Here is a 12,306-nt window from a genome sequence, read left to right on the forward strand (position 1 = left end):
TATAGGTGCTATTATTGTTCTTGCTTTGCCGACAAGAGCACCGAGGCACAAAGAGGCGGAAGGACCCCTCCAGGTCACAGTTAGGATCTGGGGGAGGCAAGTCTTGCATCCAGGCATTTGGGCTCCAGAGTCCACTTTCTTACCCAATACACTGTACACCCCATCCTCCCCTCCCCTCCCCTTGAGTGGGAGAAGGAACTGGAAATATGGATCCAAGTTTTATTGCTACAGGCTACAGTGCCCAATATTAAGTATAACATGTAAAACCCAAATAGGATCAGAATAGAGCTTAAAAATAAAGTGCAGTTGCCAGTTTGCAGAAGAGAAAATTGGAAGACCTGTTTTCATTAGGAAATGTCAAGGTTCCTGTACACAGTAGTGATTTTACCTAAATGAGTATCTCCACTGTTTTTCTAGATACTTATTAAAAATACAAAGAAATGGAAATATTTGTTGGAGTCTCTATTTAAAATGTTGCCCTTCAAGTTATTGAAGTTAAAGGGGAAAAGTAATCATATCTAATTAGGTCTGTAATATATATCTCAAGAATAGGTGTAAGGAAAGAAGCAGTGTTTATTTGATAATGAATAGCACTGTTCCTTTGATTAAGGGCATGGGTGAAATTCTCTGCTGACTTAGTCTGTTCATTGCCCTGGTGCATTATTCTATTGAAGATAAATGAGTTTGACTAGCCTCTTTCCTCTTTGATCCAGGCAGCTGGATTTAAAGAATGAACCATAGGGAAAACAATTTTTCCAAAACCTGTTTTCTATGAATGAAGCTTTGGCAGAACAATGACCATTTCTGAAATTTCAATCTTCTTCTAGATTATGGTATCAGCTAATGAATGTTGAAAGTTCAGATGGCCGCCAGATGGGTTCCATATGTACATTATCAGGAAGACATATACGCGACTGTCCTCAGGTCAGAGAAAGGAGACAGTGGCATTGGTTGCTTTGTCTCGTCTGTTCACAAGTAATGATTACACGGGCTCATCCATGCTCTTTTGCCTGGCTGCGGCTGGGGTGGGTGACTGGATGGGGTCCTTTCCAGTAGTAAGATTTATGATTAACATGACTGATAGCAGTAGCGTTTGGAAGACGTTTGGCTGGGTAGGGCTGCAGTTTGCAGTTGAAGGAGCTCAGCATGGCTAAGACTTGCAGTGAGGATTCTTTGGTTCACAATCCAAAAAGACAGAGGAGCTGTTTGCAGATATTTCAGTCTTCTTGATTTTAAACTGTGAATTGTGCTTTGAATTCAGGACTTTAATTAGCTAATATCTTCAAATGATCCAAAAATCAAAGTATTTACATTGAGGGATCCCATTTCCACCCTGTTCCTATCCCTCACCTCTCTTCTCCCCTATATTACCACTTTTATTTGTTTCTTATGTATTCCTATGTTTCTTTATACAGATATACCAGATATGCATATGTAGTCTTAGTTCCCTTTTTCTTATACAAAATATAGCATGCTGTAAACATTTGCTTTTTCACTTAGTAATATATTTTGGAGACCTTTCTATGTCAGTACACAGAAAGTTTTCCCATTGTTTTTATGGCTGCATAATATTCTGTTTTGTTGCTGTACCATAGTTTACTTCATTAGCTCCTCTATTAATGGACGTTTAGATGGGTAACAGTCTTCCTATTACAGACAATGCTGCAATGAAGAGCCTTTTCCTATGTAATTGAAATTCATCTTAATGTCAAATCAATACAAGTACATAAATCATCATTTTAATACCCAATATGAAGCTTTCTATTTTTGGGAGAACTTTTGCACAGCATGTTATTAGATAAGATTATTGTGTGTGTGTATAGAATACTTCCTTTACATTATGCCAAAGATAAAAATAGATTAGAATCTGTCTGTGCACATGTATATAAATAATTTTGACAGCATCTCTGTCAGATTTTTTTTAAATGATCTTTCTACCCAGTATCCATATGTCTTTTTTTTTTTTTTTTTTTTTTTTTTGTGGTACGTGGGCCTCTCACTATTGTGGCCTCTCCCGTTGCGGAGCACAGGCGCCGGACACTCAGGCTCGGCGGCCATGGCTCACGGGCCCAGCCGCTCTGCGGCATGTGGGATCTTCCCGAACCGGGGCACGAGCCCGTGTCCCCTGCATCGGCAGGCGGACTCTCAACCACTGCGCCACCAGGGAAGACCCCATATGTCATTTTTTTTTAAGCAATTTGATTTTTGTTAGTAAATTTCAGTGAAGATAAATTTTCTACCTACCATTTTTTTGCCCCCAACACTGAATTTTTCCAGTCTCTTTGTCATTCTTCTTGGAGGACAATACAGTGGTAAATCTTTAGGAAGTAGTTAAGACAGTTATCATGTTTATGAATAACAAGCCAAAGTAAATGCTATCAGTGTGAATCATGAGGATTTGAAAAAATGACCAAGGTCTTCATGTCCAGTAATGGTAGAGTAGCTTGTCTCAGACCAGCCCACCCACTGAGAATAACCAGAAACACTGGACACAGTGTTTTTTAAAAATAAATTTGGACTTCTGCTTTTGGAAGTATGGGGTAGATGTAATTTTCCCCTATTCTTCCTGCTAAGTACAGCTAAAAACCTTGTACACGGTATATAAAGCAAACATGAATCTGAAAGGTGGAACGAAGGAAGCACATTGGCTGGGGAACTTGGGATAAGGAACGACATAGTGGTCACTGATGATAAGAACGGAAATAGAGAGGAACTTCCTCAGCTTGATTAAAAACAGCTACAAAAACCCTACAGCTTACATCATAGTTGGTGAAAGACTTAATGGGAACAAGTCAGGGATGTACACAGTCTCTATTGCTATTCAACACAGTACTAGAAGTTCTAGTCAGTACAATAAGGCAAGAAAAGGAAATAAAAGTCAGGTGGATAAAGGAAAGGAAAATATAAAATTGTCCCTATGTCAAATGACATGATAGTCTATGTACAAAACCCTAAGGAATCTACAAAAACTTTCTAGAATTGCAAGGTGTGTCCAGCAAGGTTGCATGATTCAACATCAACTCACAAAAATCAGTTGGATCTGTTTTAATGAACATGTGGAAACTGAAAATAAAATACAATACCATTTACAATCCTTCAATAAAAAATGAAATAGCTGGGTATATATATACCTAACAAAAAATGTTTAGGACTTGTATGCTGAAAACTACAAAACACTGATGAAAGAACTCACAGAAGACTTAAATAAAATAAAGAAACATACCATGTACTTGGATTGAAAGACTCAACCTATTAATGATGTCAATTCTCCCCTAATTGATCTCAGTTTAACACGATCGATATCAAAATTCCAGCAAGATTTTTGAAATTATAGACAAGATTATTCTGAAGTTTATATTGAAAGGCAAAGGAACTAGAATAGCCAAAACAATTTTGAAAAAGAATAAAGTGGGAGTAATCATTCTACGTGATTTCAAGACATTATATTATATTGGTATAACTACAGTAATCAAGACTGTGTCTTATTGGAAGGATAGATGCATGGATCAATGGAACAGAATAGAGAAACCAGAAATAGCTCCACACAAATATATCCAACTGATTTTTTTGACAAAGGTGGAGGAAGGTTAGGCTTTTCAAACAAGGGCGCCAGAACAATTACATAGACAAAATAATAAACTTGACCGAAATCTCGCACATTATACAGAAATTTATTCAAATGGATCATAGTTTGAAATGTAAAACTATAAAAATTTTTGACAAAAACATAGGAGAAAATTGGGGGACCTGAAGATTGGTGAAGAGTTTTTAGATATAACACCAAAAAATATTTCTCTTCTAGAAAAGAAATAATTGAGAAACTTGGGTTCATCAAAATTAAATCATCCTGCAGCACTTTTTTCCTTGGACATTTGCTGTTTTGTAAGAAGCTTGGGGCTTAAGTATAGCATAAAGCTGCAGATAAGAAGTTAGGTGACAGTTCAGAGTTTTCATTAATTTCATGGGGGCTGCAAAAATAAAAAATAGAGATCAAGGGTCACTGGAGAACTTGGGATTTGTTTTTTAAAAATCAAATTGAAATTCTAGAACTGAAAAAACAAAAGTTAAAATCTGAGCAGATGAGTTAAAGCACATTAGACACAGCAGAAAATTGATGAAGTTACCAGCAAATTTTTAACTGAAGAATGTATACAAGAAAACATGAGAAATACAGAAAAGTGCCTAAAAGACATGTGGGCCATAGTGAAATACATATATGTAATGGAATTCCCAGGAGAAGAAGAGAAATTAAAGCAATATTTGGGGACAGAATTGATGTCTGAAGAAATACCAGTAAAGAAGTTTCCAAAACTGATGAAACACACGAATTGAGACAGAATCAAGGAGCTCTGCCTACTGTAAGCAGGATAAATACAAAGAAAATCAGATGTAGGCCCATCATAGTAAAAAATGCTGAAATTAAAAGAAAAAATCTTAAAAATAGCCAGAGGAAAAAATACTTTCAAAGAAGAACAGTAAGACAGACAATTGGAATAAAATTAACCATTTCCTGAGCTATAAAGCATAATGAAAAGGTGGAAGCCACATTTCTAGAATGCTGAAAGAGAAGAACTCTCACTAGGAATTTTACCCAGCAAAAATATTCTTTTAAAATGTAGGCAAACCTATTTACAGTGGAAAAAAAAAGAACAGTGATTGTCTGAGGCTGTTAGTTGATGCAGGGATGGACAGCAAATGGGAACCAGGAAACTTGGCGTGATAGAAATGTTCTGTGTTTTGATTGGGTTGGAGGTTTATTAGAAATCATTAAACTGTGTATGCCTCAAATGGATGCAGTGTTTACTGTTCAGAAATTATATACCAGTAGTTGACTTTAAAATGGAGTCAGATTTCTGTTTCCAGCCAAGATTAAAAGAGAGGGACTAGTTTACTTTCCCATGTGAAACAACTTTTAAAAGCTAGGCCAAACAACAAAACATTGTTTTTTATGACGTTGGAAGTCAGGTAACAAAGGACAGTGGTCTCTGGGAGGTGGGAACCAAATGAACAGTAACACTGCACCAGCTTTCTGCCTGAAGAGAGTTTCCAGGCTGCGGAGCTGGGAGGGGCACCCACTTGAAGCCCAGGGGCCTTCCTGAGTAGAGATTGAGATGTGAGTCCAGAGAGAGAAAAGATTTGCAGAGCTGGGTACTGGTAAGTGCATGTATTTGAGGAAACTATTTGCGGCCAGGGTAAGAACCACTCTCAGATTGAAGGGGGCAAATCCTCAGAACTCTGCTGGCTGAGAATAGTTCCTGCTCCCACCAGGCAATCTGGAAAACCTCATACATAGTTCACATAGCATTGGGTAAAGTCTCAAAATGACTTTGCCTCAATAATGGGGCAAAATTAACCTCAAATTAAATGCTGCTCTATTAAGACCTGTCAGAGTTTGAAAGGAAGAACTCAAAGGATCAAACTATTTCCAATTAACTGTGTCCCAGAACAAAGCTCAGGCATCTCTCAAGGGTTCATGACCCACATTTTGAGAACTGCTGGACAATGAAATACCTCATAGTGACTGTTTTAAATCTCTGGATTAAATCAGACAATTGAAAAGATTTTGTAAGAAGGGAAGAACTGGGTTGTTCTCATGGTCTGTGCTGCCCCCAGTGGCCTTCCTCTGGCTGTGACATCAGGAAAGAAGAGGTGAAAATACGGAACTTCTTAAGAGGTCTCTGAGAACTTGGCTATTCAAACCTGTTTCTACTGGTAGAGGGCTCTGACTTTATCATCCATCTTTCCAGGAACTCAGGGCTGCGTAAGTCAGATTTTGCAGTACCTGTTTCTTTGATTCTTTGTTAAAGTGCCTATTTTATGAGATGAAGAGCAATTTTTGTACTGTTGGTTCCCAGCTGTGGGAGCCCAACATCACTTTTGGTGGGTGTTGAAAGACTCTTTATTGAGATTCAAGACTTTCATCTCAAACAGAACCTTGGTCTTGTTGGATTGACCATCATCACTTTTTACAATGCAAACATTTGTTGAGTGTCCAAACACTTCCATCAGTGCTCCATATGAACAATAGATATGCAAGGATGGAACTGTACAGCATGACTTCACAGTCATCCAAAAGCAAAATCCTAAACTGTGGATAAACCGAACCTGTTTCCAAGATGGCTTCTGACGTCATCATAACTCTATTTTGAGCATTACAGGAAGGTATTACATATTCATATACATAAATCCATACAGATGTGTTTGTGTGTGTCTCAAAAAAAAAGTGTTTCATATAACCTCAGAGCAATTCAAAATCCCCAAACCGTAGCTCTAAACTCCATTTCCATTTGCTCTTTCTCTTGAAATATTCTTTATTATTACTTACGTAACTCCTCCTCAACAACTTCTCATATTCTGGGCAGGGAACAAGGTTGCTAACTGAAGACTCTAGGAGCCTGAGTTCACAGAATACCCACCTACCTCGACTTTACTGCAGCAGAAAGAAGGATACAGTCATAGTGTCACCTTCGAGGACAGAGCACTGACATTTGGCACTGTTTAGAGGAAATTTGACATTCCAACAAATTTCCTCATCCTCTTAAAGGAGCCTTCCTTTCACAACCAGCAAATACCAGTCTGTTCTCCTGTCTGCAGGTGGAGCTCACTAGAGTGTGAGAAACCCGTCAAAAGAAGGCAATACTCTGTCTCATTGTCCTTGCATTCTGCTTCCACAGTGGTTTGGGGGAAGTTCCGTTACTTATCTTCTCTCCGAACTCTTTTTTCATATATGTAAATGAATCCTCTTGAATATTGCACAGTGAAATCTTAGGCCTTTATCTAAGAAGTTTAAAAAGCCACCCACAAATCCAATATCACTGCGATGCTTTCCACTGAACAGGGTGACTTTTGTTTTGCATTGTTGCATGAGAAGGCTGATCTGGGAGGCACAGAGCCAAAGAGCAAATAACTCCAAGCTCCAGATTGCTTCTTTTCTTTGACAGTTCTCCCTGCAGGGGGAGAGTAAGAATCTGGCTTCATTAAGGACTTCTTTTGTAACAGACATAGAGCCTACCACTACTTTTTTATTTGTTGAGACCTAATAGGATACTCAGCTGAATTCTAAAGCCAAGATGAAATCGCTACCTGTGGGAGTTCCCCTCTAAGTATTAGTAACATTCAGACCTTTGAAGGAGGCCAGCTGCCAGTGGTATGTGGTAGGTTTTACTTTCTTTTTCTTTACTGCATGTGGCATTCAAAAAAAAGTGAACTAAATCCTAAATGTGTTTCTGTTAATAATTAAAATGAAGCAGCGATAATGCAAGGTTGGATGCTATTTTAAAAAGATTCCGACATTGGTATATCCAGTTATTTGCAAGTTTCAGATTTGGAACTTTGCCTTCCACTTGTGGAAGTAGGCCGAGTAAAATCAATTCTGCACAATTATAGAAGTCCTAAGGAGCTCTCATGCCTATGGGTCATGTAAAAGCTACTGAATCTTCCTTGTCAACTAGTTAGCGCGCAGTGGAGAGGGGGGAAAGCAAGCAGGAGTTCTGTCATGACATTTTCTAGTTATCACCATTCTGAACCATTTGGTTTAGAAAGTTGAAAAAGAGTTGCTTAGGTTCACAGTCTTGTGTAAAACGATAGGAGCTGGATATGTTTCAGAATTAAGAAAGGTCCAGCTTTAGAAGGATAATAAAATGCATGCAGCATGGAGTAATAGTCCCCAGGATCTGGAGCAGCACCCCGCAATCGAACACATTAATATTTCCCAAAAATATGAATAGTCACAGAAAGAGGAATAAATTAAAAAGTATTACTGTCAGCTCATATCAAGTTTTACTGCCAAATGTATTTGCTTAAATTTGGTTTTCAACTGTGGAATTGCTAATAAGGGGCTATGGACATACGTTGCAGTGACAGAAATAGAGCACGACAAGCCTGGTTGAGTCCTGGTAATATTTAATAGAACCGAATCACAGGGCTGATAATTTATGATCTCTCCCTACTGGACCAGTTACTTGCTTTTCCCTTTTCTGACCTTCTCTTTGCATATCTGTCAAACAGGGGTAATATTTGCTTTGTAGGCTTTTATGAGGATAAGATAATGTAAGTTAAACACTAAACAGTGATTGGCAGACAGTGGCTGTTCAATAAATGTTAGCTATTAAAATTTTGCCTCTTCTCTTCCCCCTTCCCTTTTATGAGATAAAAATTTACTGATACAGTGGTTGCAGTGCCACTCTGGAAACAGGCTTAAGTGATATGGATTGCCCTGATTTTACTGGAGAACTAAAAGTCTAAATTTTAAGATTGAAAACTCATTTAGTGTTAAATGACTAATACAACTTTAAATTTTGTTTATAGAATGACTAAACTTTTCAGTGATGAATGAGTGTTTCTATTAATGTTATATCATATTTAAATTTCTTGAATGCTTTGTTTTAGCTGTATTTGAGGAAGGAATATTTACCACTAGCTGATTTGCCATTATGAGGCCCCTTTTAAAGTTTCTATCCAGGTACTCGTCTTCTAGAAAAATATTTGAAAAGCATAGTGTCTGACAGCTAGTGCTGTCACAAAGATATAACCAAGGTTTATAATTTAATATATTGGAAAATATATTGGAAAAGTGGCATTAGGAGATAAGTCTCTTCCAATTTTACCCTCCCAAATTTTATAAAAACTTTAATAGGCTTTTAGTGCAATACAGTTTAAAGTAACTTTTGTAAACACAAATAGACCCACAGACATAGAAAATAAACTTATGGTTACCAAAGGGAGAAGCAGGGGAGTGATAAATTAGGAGTGTGAGATTAAAATATACACACGACTATATATAAAATAGATAACCAACAAGGACCTACTGTATAGCACAGTGACCTACACTCAGTATTTTGTAATAACCTGTAAGGGAAAGGAATCTGAAAAAGATTGCGTGTGTGTGTGTGTGTGTGTGTAACTGAATCACTTTGCTGTTCACTGAAACTAACACAACGTTGTAAATCAACTGTACTTCAATTAAAAAATAGAGTGTCTTTTGTAAAGTAGACCTTTACTTTTAAATTCTTAAGGCCTCCCTTTTTAAAAGGGGAAGAACGAAAGCAGAAGGATTTCAAGAGAAGAAAGAGGTTAGCTTACTTGATGGGCATATGGCCTACAAGACTTAGTAGCATTTAAGCGGACAGAGTGGGTCTGCCTATATTTATATGCATTGTATCACCTGCCTTCACAGCTGAACTATCAGCAGAAAGTAGGCATCATGTACTGCAAAGCTGGACAGAGCACGGAAGAAGAGATGTACAACAATGAATCAGCTGGCCCAGCCTTTGAGGAATTCCTCCAGCTTTTGGGAGAACGCGTTCGGCTCAAAGGATTTGAGAAGTATCGTGCGCAGCTTGACACCAAAAGTAAGAAATACTTATACCCTCCTACTAGGCATATTGTCCTCCTGCTGTGTTGGTGTTCACCTGGTAAGTTGCCTGTAAAACAACATGGCCACTTACTGTAGAAAACTGCTGGTGATGGGGGAGAGGAAGAAGCCAGGGAGGGAAGATGTGGCTCTAAAACAATTGAAGACCATAGTCAAAGTAGCTAGGATTGGACTTTTAAAAAAATAGTGTTATCAGAAATGGGGAAGGTAGAAAGCAGTGGATGGAGATCATGCAGAATTGCCCCTGGATAGCGTTGCACAAGTTTCACTATATTTAGCTGAAAAACTCCTGCAACTTAAAACCATCTGGTTGCAAGCCCTAGAATTTTTGACTTTCACTAACTCATTTCATAATCCTTGTGCATATCTGTGTAATCAGTCATTGTATGGTTTTTTAATCATTTTTATATTTTAATATCTAGAGGTATTTTTGTTTATTTATTTCCTGTTATTATTGTCCATAGTCTAACTTAATCTCTAAGCAAATAGGCATAGCTTTGATACTAGTTCGGCTCGTAAAATGTGTTGATTCAAAGCCCAATAGTGCAGCAGTCTGTTTAGCTACAGCTCATGAACATAGAGGTTTGTCCCTTCCCATTCCCAGGTGGTTAATAAAAGAGTTATGTTCTCAAGTATCTAGAGTATGTTGACTTCTGCTCTGCGTCTGTGTGAAGGCAATTTTAAATTTTATCTCAAAATCCATCCATAGACACCTGTGACCTGTTTTTCTTTGAGAGGGTCTTTGGATTAGCACATCTGTATTGCAGTCTATAGTAATCGCTCTGATTTTCTGTACAGGAAATTAAATAAGGAGTTGAGTCATGAAAACAGAAAAGCATTCATAAACTCTACTGCAGGGAAGAATTTCCTGTTGCCATGGTTTTGCTGTTGCCAACTTGGAAACGACATGCAGGAGAACCTATGAAAAACCATAAATAGCCTAGACTCTTAAATATTATTTTAACGTTCCATACTCAGCTTGCAGCTGCATAATATGTTAAATCTCAATATGCCCTTAAACTCTTTTGATCAAGATATTTTGACATTTCCTTTGTAATTCCTTCACGTTGTCCCGATTTGTTGTGTTATGTAAATTATCACCACAAAGAGCTATTAAAAGGGTCTGGGAAGAAAATGTAATTAGCGCCTTGATTCTGTCAATGAATGGCCAGATTGGGAGTTGGTAAGATTATTTATTATTTGTGTATTTACACGGTCCCAGCCATCTCTTGATGATGAAGGGCAATATGAGAAATGTATAGCAAGGGCAGACTTAAGCAGTATGGCACTGAGTAAGGCAGTGGAATAAGCAAGATAAGCACTTTGCACATTTTGCCCCAATATGCCAGTAACTGCAAAGGCCTGGATCAGCAAACTGCCTCTAATGGCACATTTTTCAGTTATGTAATACATCCATCTGGGAAGGGTTCCTTTTCACTGAACTACTCTCCTTTAAGGCTCCTTGTAACCTTCTGAGGCATAGCTCCTGAGAAAGAGGGTTCAGTTTCCTTTTCTATCCTTTCAGAGGGTCAAGTTTCCTAAAGGGAATGAAAAGTAGGAAAGTGTTTCCATTCTAAAGCCTGAAGAAGACAGTATGCATATTTATCTCTCTTACTCCAAGCTAGAAGAGACCATTAGCCTCATCACTTAAATGGGTATTAAACAATAACAGACCACAGAAATAGGGGTCAACCAGCCTCTGCACTCTCCCCAGCAGCCTTCTACTGGCCAGGACACACCCAGAGGTGAGACTTTGTTCTGTGTACTGTGAGATAAGCTCACCACATCTTGCCTAACTTTACGTTGTGTTAAGAAACGCTTTCAATAAGATTCTTTTTTTTTTTGCGGTACGCGGGCCTCTCACTGCTGTGGCCTCTCCCGTTGCGGAGCACAGGCTCCGGACGCGCAGGCTCAGTGGCCATGGCTCACAGGCCCAGCCGCTCCGTGGCTCGTGGGATCCTCCCGGACCGGGGCACGAACCCGTGTCCCCTGCATCGGCAGGCGGACTCTCAACCACTGCGCCACCAGGGAAGCCGTCAATATGATCTTTAAAAAGAGAAAATGCTTTCCAGAACATGTGTTCCTAAAGGATCACTCCATCTCCATATAACAGTGTAGTTGTCACTTGGATCTGTGGATTTGTAGTCTTCATCAAATTAAAATATTACTTGCCAAACTCATTTTTTAATTTTTCTGCACCCTCCACCTTCTGAATCTCTAATTACACATATATTAGGTCACTTACTAGTTGTGATTTGATTTTTAAACTTTTTTTCCCCTCTGTGCTTGTGTTTGGATAATTCCAATTAATGCATTTAAGGCACTGTATTTTTCTTTTCTTCCATAGTGTCTTAATCTGCTATTATCCAATCTAGTGAAATTTTCATTTCAGATATTGTGATTTTCAGGTCCAGAAGTTTCATTTGGGTTTCCTTTTCTTTTTTTGGGGGGGGGGAGTTCTCTTTTCTTATTTTCCATATTATTCTCATTAGGTTCATGTCCTCCTTTAAAGCCTTGAACGTATTTATAGTAGCTATTTTAAAGTCTTTGTGTGCTAATTCCATCATCCGTGTCATTTGGGGTCTCCCTTTAACAGATTTTCTCCTGTTTTTGAGTTACATTTTACTTCTTCATCTGTCTGGTTATTTTTGATTGGATAGTGGACATTGTGAATGTTTCTTCATTGAGGACCTGGATTTTGTTGTCTTCTTTAAAGAGTGTTGTTTTATTTTGGTGGGCAATTAATTTAATTATAGAACAGCTTGATCCTTATGAATCTTGTTCTTAGGCTTTTTTAAAGCCTACCTAGAGTAGCCTTTACTCTCTGGCTAATTTAGCCCTCCTGCTAAGGCACCTGAATACCAGCATATTCAGTGAGGTATCTGCTGTGGTCAGTCAGAAGTTGAATGACTTCTACCCCTGTGTGAACTTTG

General features: G+C 38.3%; 1 protein-coding gene across 28 annotated transcripts in view; it reads left to right on the forward strand.

Annotated features, from left to right (window-relative positions):
- Positions 1-12,306, forward strand: part of SIPA1L1 (signal induced proliferation associated 1 like 1) — a 499,569-nt gene that overhangs the window by 384,998 nt on the left and 102,265 nt on the right. For all 28 annotated transcript variants that reach the window (XM_022570226.2, XM_022570222.2, XM_089907908.1 and 25 more), the window contains one exon: positions 9,176-9,350. In XM_022570226.2, coding sequence (XP_022425934.1) covers positions 9,176-9,350 — 175 coding nt within the window. The remainder of the gene's footprint in view (positions 1-9,175; positions 9,351-12,306) is intronic.

Source organism: Delphinapterus leucas, chromosome 2 (assembly GCF_059928025.1).
Source record: "Delphinapterus leucas isolate spDelLeu-1000000601 "Yukka" chromosome 2, BTC_Dleu_Yukka2, whole genome shotgun sequence".
NCBI classification, from domain to species: domain Eukaryota; kingdom Metazoa; phylum Chordata; class Mammalia; order Artiodactyla; family Monodontidae; genus Delphinapterus; species Delphinapterus leucas.